The sequence below is a fragment of the Capricornis sumatraensis genome, chromosome 17, assembly GCF_032405125.1.
Source record: "Capricornis sumatraensis isolate serow.1 chromosome 17, serow.2, whole genome shotgun sequence".
In the NCBI taxonomy this organism is placed as follows: domain Eukaryota; kingdom Metazoa; phylum Chordata; class Mammalia; order Artiodactyla; family Bovidae; genus Capricornis; species Capricornis sumatraensis.
In genome coordinates, this window is record NC_091085.1 from 14295883 (window position 1) to 14322516 (window position 26634).

General features: G+C 36.4%; 1 protein-coding gene across 1 annotated transcript in view; it reads left to right on the top strand.

The window, feature by feature from the left end:
- LRBA (LPS responsive beige-like anchor protein) overlaps positions 1 to 26634 on the top strand; it is a 746329-nt gene that overhangs the window by 130510 nt on the left and 589185 nt on the right. Inside the window, exons 17-21 of the mRNA XM_068990001.1 lie at positions 4509 to 4601; positions 6926 to 7034; positions 7384 to 7465; positions 10828 to 10951; positions 11501 to 11693. Coding sequence (XP_068846102.1) covers positions 4509 to 4601; positions 6926 to 7034; positions 7384 to 7465; positions 10828 to 10951; positions 11501 to 11693 — 601 coding nt within the window. The remainder of the gene's footprint in view (positions 1 to 4508; positions 4602 to 6925; positions 7035 to 7383; positions 7466 to 10827; positions 10952 to 11500; positions 11694 to 26634) is intronic.

Here is a 26634-nt window from a genome sequence, read left to right on the forward strand (position 1 = left end):
AAAAAAGAAGATCATGGCATCCGGTTACATCATTTCATAGCAAATACATGGGGAAACAATGGAAACAGTGAGAGACTATTTTTTGGGGCTCCAAAATCACTGCAGATGGTGACTGCAGCCATGAAATTAAAAGACCCTTGCTTCTTGGAAGGCTAGCTGTGACCAACCTAGACAACATATTAAAAAGCAGAGATGTTATTTTGCCAACAAAGGTCCGTCTAGTCAAAGGTATTGTTTTTCCACTAGTCATGTATGGATGTGAGAGTTGGACCATAAAGAAGGCTGAGAGCTGAAGAATTGATGCTTTTGAACTGTGGTGTTGGAGAAGACTCTTGAGAGTCCCTTAGACTGCAAGGAGGTCAAGACAGTCAATCCTAAGGGAATTTCAGTCTTGAATAGTCATTGGAAGGACTGATGCTGAAGCTGAAACTCCAATACTTTGACTACCCAATGCGAAGAACTGACTCATTGGAAAAGACCCTGATGCTGGGAAAGACTGAAGGCAGGAGGAGAAGGGGACAACAGAGGGTGAGATGATTGGATGTCATCATCGATTCAATGGACATGAATTTGAGCAAGCTCTTGGAGTTGGTGATGGATAGGGAAGCCTGATGTGCTGCAATCCATGGGGTCATAGAGTCACACATGACTGAGCAACTGAACTGAATTGGACTGTGGCCCACCAGCCTCCTCTGTCCAAGGGTATTTTCCAGGCAAGAATACTGGAGTGGTTTTCCATTTGCTTTTCCAGGCCTCTAGTCTGTAGGACCCGTTTTCTTCATTCCTGTAACCTGGAGGATCATTTTTCTCACAATATTAGCTATCTGGACTTCTGAAAGAAAGTAACTCTGAGATCTAGACCATGGGTCAGATTTATAAGAGAAAAGTAAAAATTCAGACTCTTACCTATAAAATGTGTAATGCCTAAGTATTAACTTCGCCACACCAATGCACCTGCTTTTTTGTAGTCTTCGGAGTACTTGCAAAATTACTTTTTCTATTTTGTCTGTAGCTAATAGTTCGGATACATAAGACAGAGAAACTCTTCTTGTCCTTACTCCATCTTGGTTGGTTGAATGTATATGTTCATCATTACACTGGCATTCAGAATATTTCACTGCTGTAAAAATCTTCTGTGCTTTGCCTGTTCATCCTCCTCTCAGCAGCCCCCCCGCCAAACCCACAACCACTAATCTTTTTATTGTCTCCCTTGTTCTGCCTTTTCTAGAATGCCATATAGTTAGTATCATTTAGTATGTATTGTTTTCAATCTGAGGCTTTCAATCAAAAGGCTTTTCATAGCTCGACAGCTCATTTCTTGTAGGCCTGAATAATATTTCATTGGTTGGATGTCTACAGTTTATCTATGTATTGATCAATGACATCTTGGTTGCTCCCAAGTTTTTGCAGTTACATGTAAAGCTGGTATAAATATGCATATGTCAAGTTTTCCCTGGAAATATGTTTTCAGCTCCTTTGGATAAGTACCAAAGAGTGCAGTTGCTGGATTGTATGGTAAAAGTGTATTTAATTTTGTAAGAAACTGCCGAACTGTCTTCCAGAGTGGCTGTGCTTTCAATTTCTTCTGAGGGTGATAATTTGTGTTGCTTCCCACCCTCACCAGTGTTTGGTGGTGTTCGACCATTCTAATAGGTGTTGTATTTTTGTGTTCATTTGCATTTCCCTATGATGTGGGGCATCTTTTTATATTCTTATTTGCCATCCGTGTATGTCCCTTGATGAAGTACTTATTACGTCCTTTGGCTTGTTTATTGTTGGTATATAGGAGAACAGTTGACTTTGGATATCAGTTTTGTATTTTTCAACCTTGCTGTAATCGCTTCCTATTTCCATGGTTGGTTTCGTCAGTCAGTCCTAGGTGTTCTTCGTAGGTGATGGTGTCATCTGCAAACACAGGTAATGTTATGTGTTTCTTTGCAGTCTGTATACTGTATTTACTTTTCTTGCTTTACCACTTTAGGAAGAAAATTCGGTATGATCTTGTAAAGGAATGGTGAGAGGGGACAGTCATGCCTTTCGCTTGATCTAAGTAGTAAAGTTCTGAATTTTTTCCCCACTGAGTGTGATGTGTTAGCTGTCGATTTTTTGTAGATAGTCTTTATCAAGGTGAGAAAGTTAACCCTCTGTCCTTAGTTTATTTAGAGTTTTTAACATGAATGGCTGTTGGGTTTGTAAAATTTTTTTTTTATCTACTGATGTAATTGATAACTTTTCTTATGTGTTTATGTGATGATTACCTTAGTTGATTTTCAGATGTGAAACTATCCTTGTATACCCAGAATAAATCTCCCTTGGTCATCATATATACTTCTTGTACTTTTTTGGATCTGATTTGCTGATACTTTGTTGAGGATTTCTCATCTCTATTATGTGAGATATCGGTCTAACGTAAGATGTTGGTCGTTTTCTTATAGTGTTTTCTTCTGGGTTTGGTATAGGGTAATGGTGGCTCACAGAATCAGAGTGAGTTAGGAGTATTCCTTCCGCTTCTGTGCTCTGATGGAGCTGGTAGAGAACTGGTATAATTTCTTCCCCAAATGTGGATTTTACCAGTGAATTCCTCTCGGTTTGGCACTTTCTATTTTGGTGGTTATTCAGTATCTTTAGTAGATATAAACCTATTCATATCTTTTATTTTTTCTTGTGTATGTTTTGGCAGATTGTGTCTTTCAAGGCATTGGCTCACTGCATGTAGGTTATAGAATTTGTGGGCATAGAGTTCATAATATTCTTTTATATGGGCATGGCATCTGTAGTTATATCCCTCTTTTTATATGTGACATTAGTAAATTATGTCTTTTCTCTTTTTTCTTAGCCTCCAAGGAAGCTTATTGATTTTATTGATCTTTTTGAAGAATCAACTTATTTTTATTGATTTTCTACATTTTTTTTTTACTGATTCCTACTCCAGTGCTTATTGTTTTTCTTCTGCTTACTTTCAATTGAGTTTTCTCATCCAGATGCCCTAGAGTAAAAGCTTAGGTTATTGATTTTAGATCTTTCTTCTTATCTGTTAGAATATGGTGTATTCAGTGCTGTAAATTTTCCTGTAAGTGCTGCTTTTGCAGCATCCCACAAATTTTTATACGTTGTGCTTTCATTTTCATTTAGTTGAAAATGCTTTTAATTTTTTTGAGATTTCTTCCTTTTATTAGAAGGAAGTATGTTGTTTAATCTCCAAGTATTTTGGTGTTTTGCAGTTATCTATTATTGATTTGTGGAGAAGGCAATGGCACCCCACTCCAATACTCTTTCCTGGAAAATCCCATGGAGGAACCTGGTGGGCTGCAGTCCATGGGGTCGCTAAGAGTCGGACACAACTGAGCGACTTCACTTTCACTTTTCACTTCCATGCATTGGAGAAGGCAATGGCACCCCACTCCAGTACTCTTGCCTGGAGAATCCCAGGGACGGGGGAGCCTGGTGGGCTGCCGTCTCTGGGGTCACACAGAGTCGGACACGACTGAAGTGACTTAGCAGCAGCAGCAGCATTATTGATTTCTAGTTTAATTTCATGTGGTTTTGGAGCAGGTGTTATGTCATCTTCAGTCTTTATATTTGTTGCTTATGTGTTTTTTATGGTCCTGGGTGTGGTCTACTTGGTGAATGTTCTGTGTGAGGCAAGAAAACTGTGTTTTTCTACTGTTGTACAAGGCGCTAGCACGTGTGTGTGCTCAGTCGTGTCCAGCTCCTGGCAACCTCATGGACTGGAGTCCTCCAGGCCCCTCCATGAACGTTTCCAGGCAAGAACATTGTAGTGGGCTGCCGTTTCCTACTCCAGGTCATCTGTCACAGAAATCTAACCCACGCCTCTCGCATCTCCTGAACTGGCAGTCAGGTTCTTAACCACCGTGTCACCTGGGTATCCTGGGAAGTAGTACATAGATGTCAGTGACATCCAGTTGTTTGATGGTATTTTTGAGATTAACTGTGTCCTTACTGATTTTCTGCCTGCTGGATCTGTCTTTTTCTGAGAAAGGGATTTTGAAATCTCCCACTATGATAGTGGATTAATTGTTCCTCCTTGCACTTCTGTAAGTTTTTGCCTTACATAGTTTTAGGCTCTGTAGCTAGGTACATGCATGTTAAGGACTTTTAGGTCATATTGAAGAATTGACCTGTTTATCATGATATAATGTCCTTCTTTATCCCTGATAACTTTCCATACTTTGAAATCTGTCCGAAATTAATGTAGTTACTCTTATTTTTGATAAGTTACTAAGATGGTGTATTTTTGTCCATTCAGTTACTTTTTATCTGTATATATTTTTATATTTAAAGTGGGTTTCTTGAAGAGAACATATAGTTGATAAGCAAATTTTTAAATGTTAGAAATGTATATTCACTGATATCTTACTTGAAGATACATTTATAATTGTGTGACTAAGGTTTATAATTGTGTGGCTATATGAAAAAATATGCATATATAAGATATTTACTTTTGAAAGATACTCATAGTAATTTGTTTTAAATTTTAATTTATTCAGTGTTATCTATAAACTTCTGGCATCAACAAGTGAAGGAATCAGAGTACAGGCTCTCAAGGCAATGGGCTATTTTTTAAAACACCTGGCCCCAAAGTGAGTATGCATTGTAATCTAAAATGGACTGTTGCATATTACATATCAATTTTATAAATCTTTGGGATAGTATTTATGTTGTGGTTCCTCTAGTCTTTTTATTTTTACTCATAAAATTCTATATAAGTTTAGTCCTCTTTCTACATATTAAAAATAAAGTAGGGAACAGGAGTATATTGTTTCTGTTTTTAGCTTAATTTTTCTTCATTTTGTTCACTATGAGAATACATTTGTACAAGTTGAATTCTAAGTAAATCTGGGTAAGGGCTTCTTTTCGGGTGGCTTGATCATCATTTGCTGTATCTGTTGTGTATAGCTAACAGAATTAACGTGGGTGTTGGCCACATACCGTATTCCATTATGTATCTAGAACTAAACTGAAACCTCCATGCTTCTTTTCTTAACTGAAGGCGGATGTTCTTGTCCTACCTGTTGTTCCTTATACCAGAATTGGTTTATTATAAAAATTAACAGTTTTGGTGGTAGAAAAGTATTGGTAAATTTGTAGTCTGTGTTGCATCCAGCTAACTGACTGTAAATAAGGTTACATTGGAACACAGCCACAATCATTTATTTGCTTATTGTCTATGACTGTTTATACAACAGCAGTGTTGTTATTGCTTCAGAGAGCATGATACACAAAACTGGAAATATATACTATCCAGCCATTTGGAGAAAACATTTGACAAGCCCAGGGGTAGAATTAAGTTTGTAATCCTCAGTCCCTTAGTTTCTGCTTGAAAGTTTAATTTTACTGTGTTCACCTTCACAGTGTTTGTTTAAAAATTCTCTTGCATGCCTTCTACTTTTCCTTCCACATTGTTTTTCTACTTTACTTATTTGGCTTTAGATTATTATTCATGGTAGCTGCTAGTTAGTAAAAAATTGCTGTGAAGATTTGGCTTTATATGATTATTCATAGTTCAGTTCAGTTGCTCAGTCGTGTCTGACTCTTTGCAACCCCATGGACTGCAGCATGCCAGGCCTCCGAGTCCATCGCCAACTCCCGGAGTTTACTCAAACTCATGTCCATTGAGTCAAGATATTATCTAACTGTCTCATCCTCTGTCGTCCCCTTCTCCTCCTGCCTTCAATCTTGCCCAGCATCAGGGTCTTTTCTAATGACTCAGTTCTTCGCATCAGGTGGCCAAAGTATTGGAGTTTCAGCTTCAGCATCAGTCCTTCCAATGAATATTCAGGACTGATCTCCTTTAGAATGGACTGGTTGGATCTCCTTGCAGCCCAAGGGACTCTCAAGAGTCTTCTCCAACACCACCGTTCTAAAGCATCAATTCTTCAGTGCTCAGCTTTCTTTATAGTCAAATCCCTGATCTATACATGACTACTACAAAAATCATAGCTTTGACTAGACGGACCTTTGTTGGCAAAGTAATGTTACAGTGTTCAAAAAACGAAGATCATGGCATCCAGTCCCATCACTTCATGGCAAATAGATGGGGATACAGTGGAAACAGTGAGAGACTATTTTCTTTGGCTCCAAAATCACTGCAGATGGTGACTGCAGCCATGAAATTAAAAGACACTTGCTCCTTGGAAGAAAAGCTGTGACCAACCTAGACAGCATATTAAAAAGCCGACAAAGGTCTGACTAGTCAGAGCTGTGTTTTTTCCAGTAGTCATGTATGGATATGAGAGTTGGACCATAAAGAAAAATGAGTGCCGAAGAGCTGATGCTTTTGAACTGTGGTGTTGGAGAAGACTCTTGAGAGTCCTTTGGACTGCAAGGAGATCCAACCAGTCCATTCTAAAGGAGATCAGTCCTGGGTGTTCTTTGGAAGGACTGATGCTGAAGCTGAAACTCCAATACTTTGGCCACCTGATGCGAAGAACTGACTCATTGGAAAAGACCCTGATGTTGGGAAAGATTGAAGGCAGGAGGAGAAGGGGCCAACAGAGGATGAGATGGTTGGATGGCATCACTGACTAAATGGACATGAGTTTGAACAAGCTCTGGGAGTTGGTGACGGACAGGGAAGCCTGGCATGCTGCAATCCATGGGGTTGCAAAGAGTCAGACATGAATGAGGGGCTGAATCGAACTATGAAGATTTTGATGGTGATTTTTGCTGTGCTGTGGCATAACCAGTCCTATTTTTCTTAAAGTTTAATTGTTCCCATATTGTAGTTTGTATTTCTGTACTTAAAGATTTTGTGGCCTTGTAAGTTCTAGGTTGAAGGAAATTGGGGGCATTATTGAGTTGGAATTTGTTACTATTGTGAAAAACATTTTTGTGTCTCCTTCATCAGCTAAATAGTGAATAGTAAAACTTTGTGTTTGATTTTTTTTTTTCTGTGTAATTGCAGAAGAAAAGCTGAAGTCATGCTTGGACATGGGTTGTTTTCATTGCTAGCTGAAAGACTCATGCTTCAGACAAATTTAATCACAATGACCACATATAATGTCCTATTTGAGGTAGGAATGCAGGGAGCATTTAATCTTAACTAATTTTTAGCTAAAAATACCTATATAATTGAGTTGACTAATGTGTAGATGAAATAAAAGCATTTAGGTTTGATGTATGATTTTGAAACTAGTTATTTAAATAAACTGCTATTTCTTAATAAATCTGTTAGTCTGAGTTATTAAATAGTGCAGACATCTCTGTTTAAGTATTTTCTGCATGTATTGACTATTTCATGTTTCATTTCATAATTAATTTAAAATATGGTTATAATGTTGATTAGTGTTGTACTTAAAGGTCATTAATAGTGATAGTGATATAGTGATTATGCTAATCCAATCTGGTGTTTCATTTCTGTAGATTCTCATAGAACAGATTTGCACTCAAGTGATACATAAACAACATCCAGATCCTGATTCTTCAGTAAAGATACAGAATCCTCGTATGTATTTAATATACTTTGTTTTTGATATTTGTTTCTTGTTTTTCAAGCTTTATTGTTATATAGTTGACATACAACGTTGTGTAATTTCAAGATGTACAGTGTAATGAGTTGATGCGTGTTGTGAAATGATTACCACAGTAATGTTAGTAAGCACATCCATGGCTTTACACCGTCTTACTTTTTTGTCTTATTCGTAGTGAATACCCTTAGCAACTTTCAGGTGCATAGTGCAGTATTGTCATCTGTTGTCTCCACGGAACTTACTCACCTTATAACTGGAAGCTTCCGATTTTTGAGCACCTTCACCCATTTCTCCCATTCCCTTCCTTTTAACTTATTTTTTATGAGTACATTTTGTTACCAAATGTAAAGGCACTGAAGAACCTAAAGTTGATATTGTTGAAAACACATTGTTTAGATAACATTTCATTATAGAGATTAATATAATAGTAGTTTTGTTTGTGTTTGATGTCGACTATAATTTCAAATTGACCTTAGGTTCCTCTTCTGCCAAGAATTATATGCATGGGCTTCCCTGGTGGCTCAGAGGTTAAAGCGTCTGCCTGCAATGCAGGAGACCTGGGTTCGATCTCTGGGTTGGGAAGATTCCCCTGGAGAAGGAAATGGCAACCCACTGCAGTATTCTTGCCTGGAGATCCCATGGAAGGAGGAACCTGGTGGGTTACAGTCCACGGGGTCGCAAAGAGTTGGACACGACTGAGCCTAAAGTTGATATTGTTGAAAACACATTGTTTAGATAACATTTCATTATAGAGATTAATATAATAGTAGTTTTGTTTGTGTTTGATGTCGACTATAATTTCAAATTGACCTTAGGTCATGGGAAATGTTTATATAGAGATTTTCAAGAGTTATATGCATAAGATCTGTGTTCAGATTTTTGGTAAAGTTTTGACTGTACTCTTTAGGTGATGTCAGGCTAAGTTACATGGACCATGAATGTGGCTTTCATTTTAAATTCCTGTCAAGTTAAGAATACGAAGTGTGGAATTGAAAAATATCTGTCTTCTTAATTGTTTAAGAACTTAGTCTTGGTTAATAATCTTTTCTTTTGATATTTAGAGTTCTTAAGGACTTCTAAAATGTGTACATTTCTCATCTTTTTAAGATTAGTGATATTAAAATAACTGGTTTGTGGCATTTATAAATTAAATTACTTTTTGTGTGATGAGTTGTGTTTATGTTTGTGATACTGTTTCAGTACTGGTTTTAAAAACACATGTGGTGTGTGTGTTTAATTTTTCTTAGCCTCCAAGGAATTGTGATATCATTATTTTACACAGTAAAAAAGGAAAAAATACCTCAATTATATTGTTGTTGTTCACTTGCTCAGTCATGTCCAACTCTTTGCAACCCATGGACTGCACATGCCACCTTCCCTGTCCTTCACTGTCTGCTGGAGCTTGCTCAAACTAACATCCATCCAGTCGGTGATGCTATCCAACCGTCTCATCCTCTGTCGTCCCCTTCTCCTCCTGCCTTCAGTCTTCCCCAGCATCACTATCTTTTCTGATGAGCCGACCCTTCACATCAGGTGGCCAAAGTGTTGGAGTTTCAGCTTCAGCATCAGTCCTGCCAGTGAATTTTCAGGCTTGATTTCTTTTAGGTTGTACTAATCTGATCTGCTTGCTGTCCAGGGGATTCTCAAGAGTCTTTTCCAACACCTAAGTTTGAGAGCATCAGATCATCAGCACTCAGCCTTCTTTATGGTCTATCTCTCATGTCTGTACATGACTACTGGAAAACCATAGCTTTGACTATACAGACGTTTGTTGGCAAAGTGGTATCTTTGCTTTTTTAATATGCTGTCTAGGTTGGTCATAGCTTTTCGTCCAAGGAGCAAGCGTCTTTTAATTTCATGGCTGCAGTCACCATCCACGGTGATTTTGGAGCCCAAGAAAATAAAGTCTGTCATTGTTTCTATTTTTTCCTTATCTGTTTGCTTTGAAGTGATGGAATTGGATGCCATAATCTTTGTTTTTGAATGTTGAGTTTTAAGCCAGCTTTTTCACTCTCCTCTTTCACTTTCATCAAGAGACTCGTTAGTTCCTCTTCTGCCATAGTGGTGGTATCATCTGTGTATCTAAGATTATTGATATTTCTCTTGGCAGTCTTGATTCCAGCTTGTGCTTCATCCAGCCTTGATAATATATATAATATAAAATATATTTTATGTAGTTATGGGAAAGATGACTGATTGAAGTAAGAACTTTAAATATATTGTCTGTGTAATATATTAGCAGAAAAGATAATCTGTACACTGTGGTATTTAAAAAATGGTATGTCTGCTTTTCAGTCTTAACAGGTAAGTGATTTTGGGGTACAGTAATTTATCCAAATGGGTAAATAGTAGTATCTCTACAATCCAGATGATAATAGTACCTAGTTATCATTTTGTGAGGATTATATGTATTAATATCTGTATTTTCTAAAAAAGCATCTCACAATAGTATATCATCAAAGTTAGTGGATATTATTGTCATGGTAATCATTGTTCAGGTAGACTTTGTCATTAGAAGAATTCAGAAATTGTTATTAAGTTTATGATAAAATATCTTTTATTTGATATTTTGAACTTTAGAAACACCAAAAATCTTGGTCAATTGCAGGTTTAGAATTCCTCAACTTTTATTTGTGTAAAACTTTGGCATATTATTATTTGATCATTCTACTTAGATTTTTATATACTTTAAGCATTTCTTTTCTTCTTTTTTTTAAGCATTTCTTTTCTTAAAATTTATAGTATAAATTTAGTCAATATTTAAGAGTATTACAGGTGCAGTTTTACTTATTGGGGATGTTTAATTTACTTTTCATATTTTTATGTCTAATTTTACTTTTAGAATTATGGAAGAAAATCTTGATAGCTTCTAAAATTCACAATGATAAAGGAAACAGTATGTGCCTATTATACATATTGTTGAAGAAGCTGAGAATTCTTTTTTTCTGAGGTTTTGATTTTATATATATGTTTTGAGTATTTAAAAAATTAAAATATGTATATTTTAAGGTCAACTTTATTATCTGGCAGAGATTATGGAGAGGTGTCAGCAGTCATTTAGTTCATTTATAATTTAATTTGATTTACTACAAAGTTTTAAAATTTAAGTATTCTGTCTAATGATGAAAATAAAAAATTCCTTTCTTGTTTATATATGATTTCTAGTGAATGTTTTGACAGTCTTGTCCGCAGATAATTTTTTTTATAATACAGAAGAGGATATTTTAGGTAGACATTTATGTCAGGGAAATAAAAGAAATTGAAATATACTGATGATCTTGCATCATGAAGTTTTTGTAAAGTTGTGGTTTTTACTAATTTTTGAATTGTCTTACAGAGATACTAAAAGTAATTGCAACGCTACTTCGAAATTCTGTGCAGTGCCCAGAGAGCATGGAAGTTCGCAGAGCATTTCTTTCTGACATGATTAAACTTTTTAATAACAGTAGAGAAAATAGAAGGTAAGCAGGATCAGTTAGCTTTTATTTGCAGTGTTCAAGTCTAGCTTTGAATAAGCCTATGTTTTCTAGGACAAATTGCTTTAAATACTATGAAATGAACTTTCTGTATGCTTTTTCATTAAAGTAGTACTCTTGCCTGGAAAATCCCATGGACGGAGCAGCCTGGTAGGCTGCAGTCCATGGGGTCGCTAAGAGTCGGACACGACTGAGCAAATTCACTCTCACTTTTCACTTCCATGCATTGGAGAAGGAAATGGTAACCCACTCCAGTGTTCTTGCCTAGAGAATCCCAGGGACGGGGGAGCCTGGTGGGCTGCCGTCTATGGGGTCACGCAGAGTCGGACACAACTGAAGCGACTTAGCAGCAGCAGCAGTACAAGTAATATACCATAGAGTTATTTGAACTTTCAATACCTCATTGTTTTTAATTGTCTTGTATACATAATAAAGCTGGTTGTTTTGTTCATTTTGTTTTAAAGTTTTACGTTTTTGGAATTCTTTCAGTTGATTTACTTTTTAAGTAATTCAGTGTCCTCTTAATATTTTCAGGAGTTTGCTACAGTGTTCTGTGTGGCAAGAGTGGATGCTTTCTCTCTGCTATTTTAATCCTAAGAATTCAGATGAACAAAAGATAACAGAAATGGTTTATGCCATATTCCGAATCCTACTTTACCATGCAATCAAATATGAGTGGGGTGGCTGGCGTGTGTGGGTAGACACTTTATCAATCACACATTCAAAGGTAAGTTTTTTTAAATGACAGTATATTTTAACATTTTAAATGTCTGTAATTTTGTTTCTCTAACAAAATTTTATATACTTAAAATGAAGTAAAAAATGCAGATTACACTTTGGAAGTGTAGTGAACAACTGAAACAAGGAATAACTAAGAAGAAAGATAGACTATTTCTAAGTTCAGCAGAATCAGAATAGCTTTTTTTTTTTAATGTTATTGTTACTTGTGCTTAATAAAGTGAAACCTTGTAACAGCATAGGAATTTATATTTTCAAGTAGCCATTTTCAAGATACAGTTTTCCGAATTTTACAGGACTTTAAACCTTTTTGAACACAAGGTGGCGCACAATATTCAAAGATGAGAATTACTTTAGTACTATAAGGTGGTTGAGTAAACAAAAAGCTCTGGCTAATTTTGCTTTTGCTCCTATGTTTATATTCTCTTAAAAAATTTGTTTGAAAATCTACTAGTCTTTTTTAAAATAAAAACCCCTCAATCCAGTGTTACTTATTTATATATAGCTTTTGTTTAAAAATATCAATGAAATGTCCTAGATATATAAAAAGTTAGAAGGAATGATGTACCTACCATGTTTGTGAAAGTGGGTTCTCCATCCCAGTTGCTTTGTCTGCCATTTTCAGCCCCTCTTCTCTCCCACTCACCTGAATTTGGTGCTTTCATTATTTGTATGTTGTATGTGTATTTTTAATTACACACATGCATACCACACTGGATAATTTTGTTTTTCATATGTATACTTAATAGAGATAATGGCATTGTATGAAATGCATGTTTTGATAACTTGCTATTTTTACTTATCACTGTCTGAGATTCATTCATATTGACCAAGGTCGTTGTGTACTTTTTCTCAGTTGTATGTATTCCATGGTATAACTTCATCTGTGTATCATTTTGATGAGAATTTTTGATATATTTTGTATACATGAGAAAGTTTCTTTCAAGAATTGGAATTGCTAATTTGTAAGATGCAGATGTGAAACATTACAAGATATACAATTCTTTTTCCAAACTAGTGTATCAGTTTATATTCTTGCCAGTGGTGTATAAATACTCATGTCTTCATATCACCTTATCACTTGTTATGGCTGGAGTTTAAAAAATTCCAAATATGATGAATTTTAAATGCTGTGTTTCCCTAATTTTAATTTGCACTCTTTATGTTTTGTGGGCATTCTTCATATATTCTTGGTCTTAATCCTTTGCTACCTATATTATTTATGAATGTCTTCTGTCAATTTGTTGCTTATGTTGTTATGTTTGGAGTTTTATGTTTGTGTCTTCTGAGGAAATGTTACATTTCAAATAATATTCAGTTCAATATTCAAATGAAAATTCAGTTAAATTTATTAGCTTTTATTATGCTTTATATATCTTATTTAGGAACTGTATATATATCCAAAAGTAATATAATTAGCAAATGGTAATATTATAAATTGACTAGAAGGATAAAGAACAGAAGTGATACATTTAGTATATCTTTATTTTTTATTATTTATTTTTTATTTTTTTTGTGTGTAGTAAGTTTAATAAGTATTTATTCATATTTGGCTGCATCAGGTCTTAGTTGCTGCATGCAGGATCTTCATTCCGTCATGTAGGATCTTCCCGTGTGGTGCATGGACTCTCTAGTTGCAGTGCGTGGGCTTAGTTGCTCTGTGGCTGGTGGGATCTTAGTTCCCTAATCAGGGATTGAACCTGCATCCCCTGTACTGCAAGGCGGATTCTTTACCATTGGACCACCAGGGAAGTCCCTGGTATATCTTTAAATGTTTTATTTTATTGACTATCATAGTTAATGCTCTGGAATATTTTGCCCATCTGTTGGAATATGGGCTTCTCTCATAGCTCAGTTGGTAAAGAATCTGCCTGCAATGCTGGAGACCCGGGTTCAATCCCTGGGTTGGGAAGATCCCCTGGAGAAGGAAATGGCAACCCACTCCAGCATTTTTGCCTGGAGAATCCCATGGACAGAGGAACCTGGCAGGCTACAGTCCATGGGGTCTCAAAGAGTTGGGCACAACTTTGCATCCAAACCACATTGGAATATGTTGTCATTTCTTAAATATATGTTCTTGAGTGGATAACTTCAGCTATTTGAAGTTATTATTAATTATTATTAATTAAATAAATTAAATAAACAGAATTATTATTAATTATTTTTCCTTCCTCTTCAATGAGAGAAAGATGTGTTGCTATAGTAAGGATTTACAAAAGTGTCTTAGATTACGCTACGATCTTGTGAATAATCCAGTGGTAAATGAGGCAAAGATGTGATTTTCTAAAATGGCTTTGTTTTAGTCTCTGCATTTCTAAGCTAATCAGTTTAGTGAAAAGCAGTCTTCAAAGAATTGTGGCCTAAGGGCCAAATCTGGCCTGACCTGTTTCTGTCAATAAATTTTTATTGAAACACAGCCACTTGCATTAATTTATGTATTTTGTATTGAGTATTTGTGGCAGAGACTTTTTTTGCCCCCATGCCTAAAATATTTATTATTTGGCACTTTACAGAAACACTTTGCCACCTCTTCTCTGAGTTATTTTAGTTTGTGCTGGTACCCAGCTATTCTGATGTCTGTTGTAGTGAGCTGTTGCAGTCTGGTCTGATTTGCTCCTAGTAGTATTTTTCCCTTTACTACTTCATGAGAAAAATAGGGTTAAGTTTAGATCTCACATAATTTGGATTGGATTTCAAATATATCTGGGAAAATTCTCATTTAGGAAAGTGCGCTGTGAATTAGATTTTAATAATTTTATGCCTGTTCCCTGTTAATTCAGCACTTTCGTATATACTTTAGTTTGTCATGTCCTTAGAAAAAATGGCTAAAGGAATATAATCTTTAGAGCAGTAATTCTTGAAGTACTATCTGAAGACCTTGGGAGCCCAGGAGACCATTTCAGGGAGTGGAGGGGTCCACCTTTTCTAGCTACATATCTAGTGAGAAGATGGATTTTTCTTCATGTACTGCAATCTAAACAATATAATGCAACCGACTGAATACAAAAGCAGATATTAGAGTGTAGGTATCTTCTATTATGCCAGAATTGAAAGAGGTTTGCAAAAATAATAGCAAATGAAATTTGTGAAATAATAGCACTCTTCTCATTTTTATTATTGCTTTGAAAAATGCCATTTATATTAATAGATCCTGGGTTTATTGCTATTTTCAAAAGAAATCAATATTTGTAAAATTTCTTAGCTTTAATTTCTAATGTGGTGATTAGTAATAGGGTCTTCCCTCATGGCTCAGCTGGTAAAGCATCTGCCTGCAATGCGGGAGATCTGGGTATGATCCCTGGTTTGGAAAGTTCCCCTGGAGAATGGAAAGGCTACCCACTCCAGCTTTGTGGCCTGGAGAATTCCTGGAGAATTTAGTCCAAGGGGGTCACAAAGAGTTGGACACAACTGAAGACATGCCCCATATAAATAAACAATTTGGATCCTGAGACCAAAATGCTTGAGAAGTGCCAAATCATTGACTGTTTAGTCTCTCAATTATTTTCTATCCACAAAACAAAAGGGGTGGAATAGAAGGTATCTCCGACACCTTAGCTTTGGAGTGTTTATAGTTAAATATTTATATCCAGTCACCAGTCTGTTTGTGTGAGTAATGAAGATAACATGGACTTGGCAGATAGGCTGGTCCTGGATTTGAATTCTGATTTATAGTAATTTATAGTTTGTAAACTCAGGAAAGTTTCTAAACTTTTCTTAACCACCAGTGTTAATCTAGAAATGGTAAAAGTGGTAATTAATGTGTTTATCTGACTTCCGGAGTTAATGAGTGAAATCACAGCAAATGAAATTAAGTAACTGTCTTCCTTTGTTATAGCTCTGTCATTCCTCCTGTTAATCCTTGTGTTCTGACTCATAATGCTGTCTTATTAGTTAGGCCCTTATCACTTCATATTTGATATAAATACACATTTAAAAAAATTTTCTTTTCAAATGAGTTAATTACATCCAAAATAATTTGTGTGGCATATATGCCGTGAAGTGTTGTAAAGGAAGACTCGTGATTACCTGACTTAAAAACATGTTGTATGGGTCAGCCTTTCCAGCCCCCACCCATCCTCATTTCCGTCTTGAAAAGTTAAAAAAAATACGTATTCCAAAGTAATATAACCTCTTATATTGCCTATTTTTATATTTTATGAAAGTGACATTGTACTGTGTGAACTCTTCTGTTACTTATTTTTCTCATCAACCCTTTTGTTTCTAAGAATCTTTTTTATTCTTAATAAATACATAAATTTTAAAAAAGAATTAATCAGAGTCATTAGTGTGGGAGAGAGTTGATTGAAGCCAGGGATGGGCAGTCCTTGGGCCAAATCTTGCTCATTGGGTGCTTTTGTAAATAAAGTTTGATTGGAACATACAGAAAAATCTTTTTTATTCTTATATATAGCTTTCTTTCATTCATTTTCACTGCTGTGACTAAGTCAGGTGCTCAAAGGCAAAGGCTTTAATAGAGGTGCCATTTTCAAGCTTCATGTAACTGTTGTTCACAGTAAGAAATCTATTGGGATGAGTTATGTGTGTTTACATACGTGTGTGCACATGTCCACCTATCCCCCCACGCCTGAAACAGAGCTTGATGCTGTGAGATAGTGTTCACTCTTACTAAATGTCAGTATGGAGTGATAAACTCTTATATTTAAAGTTTTTGATGATGGGAATTCCTTAGTTGTCCTGGAGTTAGGACTCTGTGCTTTCATTGCTGGTCGTGAAATCCCTGTTCAATCCTTGGTCTGAGAACTAAGCTCCTGAAAGCCTTGCAGTGGAACCCCCCATGCTGGGCAAACATGCTGATGATGCCTCAATAAATTGATTCCATGATCCACCAAAAGCTCTGCTCTAGGACATATTAGTAGGAATAGAGTTGCTCTATCTTCTAACTTTTGATGCTGTCATAAGTAATGTTCTATCTTCTAACTTTTGATGCTGTTAGATTTCTTATTTTTGTAGGGTTTTGTCTTTTCCCTGCTTTGAAATTTTTCTCTTTCTTAATGAGTTGTAGTAATTTATACGTGTCTGGGTTGCTTCTCCTATGGATAGTTCTAATGGTCAGTGGCCTGAGGTGTTTGTTATTTTCCTCTAGGTTTATTGTTCTCAAAATAAATTGTTTAAAAATAATGTTATTCCCCTCCATCAGCACTGTCCTAATCTTCCTAGAAAAGCAAATGATTTCTACCTAATTTTTCACTATTTCCCATGAAAAAAGCATTTCCTACCTCATCTTACTGTGTTCACTTGAGAAAAATATCTACTCTTGACTGTACTGGTTCTACTCACTTTTAAATATATCCAGCTTTCTTAGGTCTCCATTTTTATTTACTTGTGGCGTGAACTTTGTGCTTCTTTGTACTTAACCAAATCCTTTAAGGATGTAAAGCTAGCTAAAAAAATTAGAGATACCAAGGAAATATTTCATGCAAAGATGGGCACAATAAAGAACAGAAATGGTATGGATCTAACAGGAGAAGAAGACATTAAGAAGAACTGATAAGAATACACAGAAGAACTGTACAAAAAAGATCTTTATGAGCCAGATAATCACGATGGTGTGATCACTCACCTAGAGCCAGACATCCTGGAATGCGAAGTCAAGCGGGCCTCAGAAAGCATCACTATGAACAAAGCTAGTTGAGGTGATGGAATTCCACCTGAGATATTTAAAATCCTAAAAGATGATGCTGTGAAAGTGCTGCTCTCAGTATGTCAGCAAATTTGGAAATCTCCCTAGTGGCCACAGGACTGGAAAAGGTCAGTTTTTATTTCAATCCCAAACAAAGGCAATGCCAAGGTATGCACAGTGGCACTCATCTCACATGCTAGCAAAGTAATGTTCAAAATTCTCCAAGCTAGACTTCAGCAGTACATGAATTGATAACTTCCAGATGTTCAAGCTGGATTTAGAAAAGGCAGAGGAACCAGAGATCAAATTGCCAACATCCACTGGATCATCGAAAAAGCAAGAGAGTTTCAGAAAAACATCTGCTTCATTGACTACGCTAAAGCCTTTGACTGTGTGGATCACAACAAACTGGAAAATTCTTCAAGAGATGGGAATACCAGACCACCTTACCTGCCTCCTGAGAAACCTGTATGCAGGGCAAGAAACAACAGTTAGAACCAGACTTGGAACAACAGACTGGTTCCAAATTGGGAAAGGAGTACATCAAAACTGTATATTGTCACCCTGCTTGTTTAATATGCAGAGTACATTGTGCAAAATACCGGACTGGGTGAAGCACAAGCTGGACTCAAGATTGCAGGGAAAAGTATCAATAACCTCAGATATGCAGATGACACCACCCTAAAAACAGAATGCGAAGAGGAACTAAAGAGCCTCTTGGTGAAAGTGAACGAGGAGAGTGAAAAAACTGGCTTAAAACTCAACATTCAAAAATAAAGATCATGGCCATTACTTCAATGCACATTAATGGGATAACAATGGAAACAGTGACAGACTTTATTTTCTTGGGTTCCAAAATCACTGCACATGGTCATTGCAGCCATGAAATTAAAAGATGCTTGCTCCTTGGAAGGAAAGATCTGACAATCTAGACAGCATATTAAAGAGCAGAGACATTACTTTGTCAACAAAGGTCCATCTGCTGCTGCTGCTGCTGCTGCTGCTGCTGCTAAGTTGCTTCAGTCCTGTCCGACTCTGTGTGACCCCATAGACGTCAGCCCACCAGGCTCCTCCGTCCCTGGGATTCTCCAGGCAAGAACACTGGACTGGGTTGCCATTTCCTTTTCCAATGCAGGAAAGTGAAAAGCGAAAGTGAAGTGCTCAGTCGTGTCTGACTCTTCGCGACCCCATGGACTTCTCCATCCTTCTCCAATGGATGTGAGAGTTGGACCATAAAGAAAGCTGAGCACGAAAGCATTGATTCTTTTGAACTGTGGTGTTGAATGCTTTTGAGAGTTCCCTGGACTGCAAAGGGGTCAAACCAGTCAATCCTAATGGAAAGCAGTCCTGTATATTCATTGCAAGGACTGATACTGAAGCTCTAATAGTTTGGCCATCTGATGGGAAGGACAGGCTTTTTTAATAAAAGACCCTGATTTTGGGAAAGATTGAAGGCAGGAGGAGAAGAGGGTGACAGGATGAGATGGTTGGATGGCATCACTGACGTGATGGACATGAGTTTGAGCAAGCTCGTGGAGTTGGTGATGGACAGGGAAGCCTGGGGTGCTGCAGTCCACGGGGTCACAAAGAATCGGACATGACTGAGCAACTGAACTGAAGTGAACTGAAATCACTATTATGATAATTTTTTGTACTCCTCAGCCGTGCTGCTGTGTGTGAATTCACAGCACTTAATTTTCTCTTCGTATCTTAAGTCTCTCTTTCCCTTCGTCCTCCCTGTGCTTCCCATCCCTCTTGTTTTTCTTCTCTTCTCCTCTCACCTCCCCCCCCACACTTCTTCCTTCTCCTCTCCCTTCTCACTCCCTCTTGCCGCCACCTCCCCTCTGTCCCCAGTCTCCGTCTAATCACCCTCACACCCTGCGCTGGCGTGGACTCTAGGCTCCTGGCGCGGTCTGTGTTGCCCCCCATCACGGCTCAGCGTGCTCGCTCCCTCTCTGCGCGTCTTTTCCTTTTAGCCACCATCTCCTGTTTGTCCTGCCCCTCTTTCTCTCTGTCCTTCCCTCCCATGTTCCCCCGCACATTCTGTACCACGTGCCTTCTCCCTCCCCCAGCCTCCTCCTCTCTGTCTCTGCTTGTTTTGCCCCCACTTCTCCTTTGTCTTTCAGTCAGCCCTTCCGTGGGCTCTCTTACTTATCTTCAGTCACTGCGTCTGGCTCTTACTCCAGCTGGCACCTTCTTTTCTTCCCCTTTCTACCTTTATCTTTCTTCTTTTGTTCTTTCCACTCCTCCCCTTTCTTTTTCGTCTTTTTTAAGTTGAGTACCTGCAGGTTTACTATGAAAGATAGGAAAGATGAATCCAGAACAGATTTTATCCTGAAAGAAGTTCCTTTCCAATATGGGAGGTTATACATGCACTGAAAGAGCAAGGCGGGAAGGAGTCAGTGTCACAGAACAGATACTCATATTGAAATGAGCGGGCTTTGAGCCGTTTGTAGTTCAGATGTCAGATGTCGTTGGACCACAGCCTTGTGCTGTGCTGTGCTTAGTCCCTCAGTCATGTCCAGCTCTTTACGACCCCGTGTACTCCTTTGTCCTCTTAATTCTCCAGGCAAAGATACCGGAGTGGGTTGCCATTTCCTTCTCCGGGGATCTCCCCGACCAGGGATCAAACCTCCATCTTCTGCATTGCAGGTAGATGCTTTGCCATCTGGGTGAGCAGGGAATCCTGACTACAACCTTAAAGAGTAATAAATAACATTTGGGTGTGTAGAGATTGGGGTGACGAGAGTCACTTGTGGAGGAATTGGCATAAGCAAAAATACAGAGGTGATTTCCCTGAGGGAAAAGCATGGGAATTGTTTGCTCTGCTGAGATTGTGTAACGTACATGAAGGAGAGCAGTAATGAGTCAGATAGGAAATGTAGACTGGCATTTAATCATGTATGATCCTGTAATAGCCCTCATGTTGTATTGTTGGTTAAAAGTGGCTGTTAATTGAAAGCCCGCATCAGCAGGGATGAAAGGTTTTATACTCTTCCCATCTCCCTAACTGAGCGTAGTGCTGAGAACTTGGCAGCTTATGCTGAATATTTGTTTAGGAAGGAGAAGGAGGAAATGCATCATCACTGTTTGTGTTAGTTGCTCAGTCAAGTCCAACTCTTTGTGACCCCCTGGACTGTAGCCCGCCAGGCTCCCCTGTCCACGGGATTCTCCAGGCACGAGAACTGGAGTGGGTTGCCATTTCCTTCTCCTGGGATCTTCCCAACCCAGGGATTGAACCTAAGTCCTACTGCATTGCAGGCAGATTCTATACCAACTGAGCCACCCAGGAAACTGAGCCATTGATTACATCATCATGTGGCATCATGCCGTCCTGTGTGTACCTTGGCACCTCAGTCTTTGCTTATCAGTGATCCAGGAAATAGCCATAGCCGCTGACTTTAAAGCAGTACCTACAAACACACAGTATGTTTTAGGGATCGTCTCTTTAGAGTAACTTGGGATGTGTATCTTAATATAGTTTCCGGGACCCCACCTCAGAATCTCAGTCTGAATCTTGTGGGATGTTTCTAGAAATCCGTATTTAAAATAAGGCCTTCTTATTTACTTAAAATTTTTAGGGCCCCTCAAACTGTACAAGGAATTAGTTTTACTTACTTTAATATTCTCTCCTTCTCTCTTTTAAACTAAGATGCTAATATAATATACTCTTTAGAAAGTATCATGAAGACAGACAAATTCTATGTAAATTAAATATAGACCCCAGTTAAGACCCCTTAATACATTTTCTTTTATCATAAAGGAAAATATATTTTTTATTTCTGGGAGCATATTTTAAGGCATAGAAAATGTTAAAAGAAATATAAGCTACTTTTCTTATGTAATGTCTGAAATCAGTGTATTTTAGACTCAAATTTATACACAAACCCAAAGCAGACTTTGTTTTCTGTGTATTAAATATGTATATTTAATTAGTTCGTATTTTTCTTTACTTTAATGGCTTTAAACAGATCTTAAAACCTTTGCAAAGAAAATGGTGACCTTGTAGGAAGGTCTTTTTTGCCTACTTTGAGTCAAGAACCAGTCTTGGTTTCAGAATTACAATTATAAAATGGAAAAAATCCTGATTATTTCAGAGCAGTTTTATCTCAGTAAAACTGCACCTGTCCCTTTTTGCTGTGGAAGTGTACTCCAGAAGATAAGTGCTTAAGCTTTACTTTTTGAGGCTGAAAAGAAAAATTTAAAGTTACAAGTTGCTTCTTGTGGTTTTCACCTTTAATGTTTCATAAATGTCTTTCAGTTTTATTTCTTTGTATGATTTTTTTTTCATTTATGAAAAAGCTTTTCTCTTTAGTAAGTCTGATGTAAAGTGATTTATTTGAATGTAGCTATGTTAATGTGTTTGGAATCATAAATCTTGATATCTATTTTTAAAGTAAAATGGAAAGCTTATACTCTAACGCTCTTCAAATCAATATTTAATAAAGTTTAGGACAGACCTGAAGTGATTCAGTAAGTAGATGAACAATTTGTAGCATGCTGATAAAAATTGTGCTGAAATTATTGGAATCAAAAATTTTTCTTTGTAGATATTAGTTGTAAAGGTTTATAAATATTTTTGTGCATATAATACTGAAGTGATACATATTTTTCCTTTTTACAGCCATTTAAAATCTCTATTACACGAATTTATAACTTGGTTCTTCATAAAGAACTGGTGTGTAAAAAACTGATGTTGCAGACTTGTATAGCTTTTGCAGTTACATCAGGATACATGTAGCTGCTATAAAAAGCCAAAGAAACTCAATTGCAATTTTATTGTCCAGTTTGATAGATATCCTGCCACCTCTGTAGCAGGAAAGCTGTTTGTCACTGGGTCCCTCCCTTCTAACAGCTGAACTACGTTTTAGAAGCAGTAATAGGCTCTCCTGGTGTCTTTGGAGTATGTTGGTTACCTTGGTCTCAGGTTTTAAGTGTGTACCAGTAACTTTTGTAATTTTATTATTTTATTGTATTTTCTAGGTTTTCATTATTTATCTTCCTTTTTTTAATGCTTCAAATAGAACATTATCTTGAGTAATTAAATATTGTTTGCACTTGGTATGCCAAAGTGCTTCTACTCTTTAGTTGAAATCTAGATTAAGGTCTTAATATATTCTGAATTGTGATGAAATGGCTTAAATATAAATGTCAGTTGTTTTATAAAAGAAGAATATATAACAGTTTAGGTTGGGTAAAAAGCAGGTGGAAATCACTTTTGTTAAAATTCTCTAAGTGGTTTCTTAAAAGTATTTTTAAAAGTTACAAGATATGAACTGGCATGTATAAATATACATATGTTTGTATGTGTGAGCATATGGTGGCTATATAATAAAATTAAGAATTACAAGGCGTTCCTAGGCTGTTCAGTGGTTAGGGCTTTACGCTTCCACTGCAGGGGACACAGGTTTGATCCCTGGTCGGGAAACGAAGATCTCACGTGCTGCATGGCTTGCCAAAAACACCAAAAAAAAATTGTGTACTCTTTTATGATTTCAAGAGTTAACAAAATTTTCATATTTCATGATTGTCTGCATTTTATATTTAATTGCTAAAGTATTTGTTGGCTTTAAGTTTTTTTGAACAGATAGTATTTAGTTTTTTTTTTTCAATTTTTAATTAATATGTGCTCTTTGTTGGGAATGTGCAACCTAGTACAAAATATAAACACAAAATCCTGAAATTACCTGTTATCCTGTCACCTGCATATGGCTTAAGTGCAAGACTTCTAGTCTTCTATTCTTTACATAAATACACACACACATATATAATTACTCTCTTGTAAAAATATCATATTTATATTTTACAGCATTATTTCAATTAGTGATATACTTCTTACATAAATTTTAGTGCCTACATATTATCAGGTGTATGTATATTGCATCTTATTATGGAGAAGTAAAGTTTAAGAGCAAAAGCTGTAGCTCTGATATAAAGTCTGACTACTATCAGACCACTTGAAATTCTAGGAAGGAGTGATTGAGTAAATGATTTCAAGTTTACTTGTCATATTCTGGCCTTCTCCAGATTTTATTTGGAAAAACTGGTGGAGGTGATTTTTAAAAATCTGTTGAATTGTATTACAGTGTATTGCACCGTGGCTTAATTTTCCCTTGTCTCTGAGCACTGATGAGTCTGCTCCTCTCTCTCTCTCTATATATATATATACACACACACACACATATGTATATATATGTATGTCTTATTTTGTAGGATGAATTTCTAAAATACCAGAAGGAGTTTGCATGTTTTAAAAAGATATTGCTAAGGTGCTATGTAAAAAATTGTGTATCGATTTGTATTCTAACTTTACATGGGAGTGCCTGTCTAGACTGTTCTTAAGAAAAAATAATTGGTCAAGATGAATTTTAAAAATTTAACTTTATTTACTTGTAATTGGAGGATAGTTGCTTTATAATACTGTGTTGGTTTCTGCCATATATTTGCACGAATCAGCCGTTAGTAAATTATTGTGATATTATTTTATGTCACTGTGCTTCCTGTCTTCATGCATCTAAAATGAGGATTATACTGCCTGTTTAGGGTTACTTTGAAGGTTGTCTCAGTATTTGCCAGATGCTTAAATCAGTAAATAAGAAGCATCCTGTGTATCTCAACTATTTTGCAAGTATTTTAAACCATATATGGTATTGCCCACTAAAGTGAGCTTAACTTAGTATTTATTAGGTGTATGTTTTCAGGCATGGTGTGGAATGGGGAACAATTATTGATTAGATGAAAATTTTCATATTTTAAGGAAGTTGGAGGGAAGAAAATTTCTTTAAGTAAATTTCTTTTAAATTGATTGAAGAATGTTAGATGTTAATTAAGAATGTTTTCCATGTGTTAGTATATTTATAGAGATTAAGAGGATATTGGTCGTTTGGAAAGTTTCTCTTTAAATTGCATCCTCACTTGGTGTTAATAAGAAAGTGTTGTTCAAAAGTCATTTTATGAAAGAATAAGGCTTCTTTTTATGTTTACTAGTATTGCTTACCTAAGATGGTGAACTTTAGACCCAAAGTTGCAACTTTTATGTAACATCTGAATTAAAATTCTAGGAAGAAATAATTGAGTGAATTAATTTGCTTTTCATATTATGGGTTTCTCAAAAACTCTGTTCAGAAAAATTGGTGGAAATAATTTTTAAAAAATATGTTGAAATTAATTAAAAATATACACACACTTGCACACATACATGTAGTTGAAAAGAACCAGAGTCAGTAATAGTTAAAGCAGTAAAACCAGATTTTTTTCAAGAACTCTTGTAATAGGGAGAAAAATCCTGAGTATAGAGCTCAGCTCAACTCTGAATACAAGGAGAAGTCTCGGTTTTATAGCTAAGGAGCAGAGTAGAAGAGGGGAAGGTCTTCAGTGAATGGAAAGTTAACAAGAGGAGCCATCTGGCATGGCCAGATTCTAGTTAACCAGACTTTAACAGGACTCTTGCTGAAGGCAGGCCAGGCTGATTAGATATCATCCATGGAACAGTGGGAAATGAGGAGCTGCTCCAGTGTCTGGCAAGGACAGAGGGCCTAGTTGAGACAGAGGTTCAGAGGAACCGTAATAAAGTTTGGTTAAGGAGAGAGTCTTTGTCAATACAAACAAAAATACAGTTGTACTGCTTTTAAATCTGTTGTTTCTGCTTCCTTGGCAGTTTTTATATAGGTATGTTCAATTTTTTGTTATTCTTTTGGTTTTTTTGTAGTGGGTTTTATTTTAAGCTTTCTGTGAACGGAATAGTAAGATTTACAAGTCAGTTCCATTTGAAAATAATTTTTTAATTTGTCTGTGTAAATCACATAGTTGCCTTTTAAAACAGGGAATAAATAAAGCTTACCCTTATGTGTATGATAAAATTTTCCTTCTTTCTCATGATTCACAAAGCCTTTGTAGTCCAGTACCTCCTTACAGTTGATATACTTACTATTTTTATTGTTCATCACTCTTAGAAATGCTTTAATCTTGTTGCTTTACCAAATAACTCAGTGTCTTGAATTTTCTTTCACCATCTTTCTTACACATCATTTCTTACACAGATCTTCTTAAATTTCTTCTGCACGATGTCTCCCCTTGCTCTTAATCTTGCTCTTCTCTTTCTTGCAAATGAGTAATAATTAATGAGGGCCAAACTTAAGTGTCAGCCCCTTCTTGGTACCTCCAGGTATTTCTAGGCACAGTTGTATGTTTTCCGTATACTGCCAGTAGTATCTAAATTTTACTTTGAATTACTTGAAGTCTTTAAAGCATTCCCAGAGGGCACACAGAAGCCATGAAAAAATAGAAAAATGTATTTCCTAGAATAGGAAGATTCAACACCATAAAGTTATAATGGCTTTTCTTTAGATTTTAAAGAAATTTATTTAGGTTATTTTATAAAGCTAATGAAATCCCAAGGAAATGCCAGTTAACCATATTTCTTTTGGAGGGGAAAAAGCAGAGTAAGGTAATTATTAAGGAACAGTAAGACAAACAAGTAAAAATATCCAGGAAGATTCTGTAAAGAGCAACTATAAGGAACTAAGTCTACTGAGGACTAAGTTACATGACCAGGTGTCAGTAATTTAAAAGTTGCAATACTGACCCATGAAGAGATGGGCTGACCAGGGGCTTAGAAGAGAAAGTCCAGAAATAAAATTCCATATGAGTATTTAGTATATTGTACAGGATACGTCTCAAATCACCAGGGAAAACTTAAACTATCCATGATTAGTGTTGGGACAATAGAGGACTCAGCTATGGAGGAAAAAGTTGGAATATGAAGAAATTTAACGTATGGATCAATTGAATGAACTGTGCTGCAGTTGGAGGGAGGAAGCATGAAAGTACTAGAAGAAAAGGCATGATTCTTCTGTAAACTTTTGTGTAAGAAGTTTCTCAGTATGATTTAGAATCTAGAACCATTAAAGAAGAAAAAAGACTAATTTTTTTTTTAACTAGATTAAAACATGCAAAATCCTTTGTGACCAAAAAACAAATAATACCATAGGCAAAGTCAGAAAGACAGACGACAAATTGAGAAAACTATTTAGGACCAGAGCAAAGATAGCATTCCTTTTATGTAAACTTCTCCTAGAGATAGAGAGAGAACGACAACCTAATAGGAAAATGGACAAAAGACATGATCAAACAGCCCATGGAAAACTGAGTAAAAAGTACTTTAGATTTATGAAAAGATGCTCAACCTACTCATTGTAAGGGACTGCAAATTAAGAGAGAGTTCACCAAGATATATTAAGTGACAAAAGAATGTGTGAAACAGGATATGTAGTGGGTATTAATAAGTAAA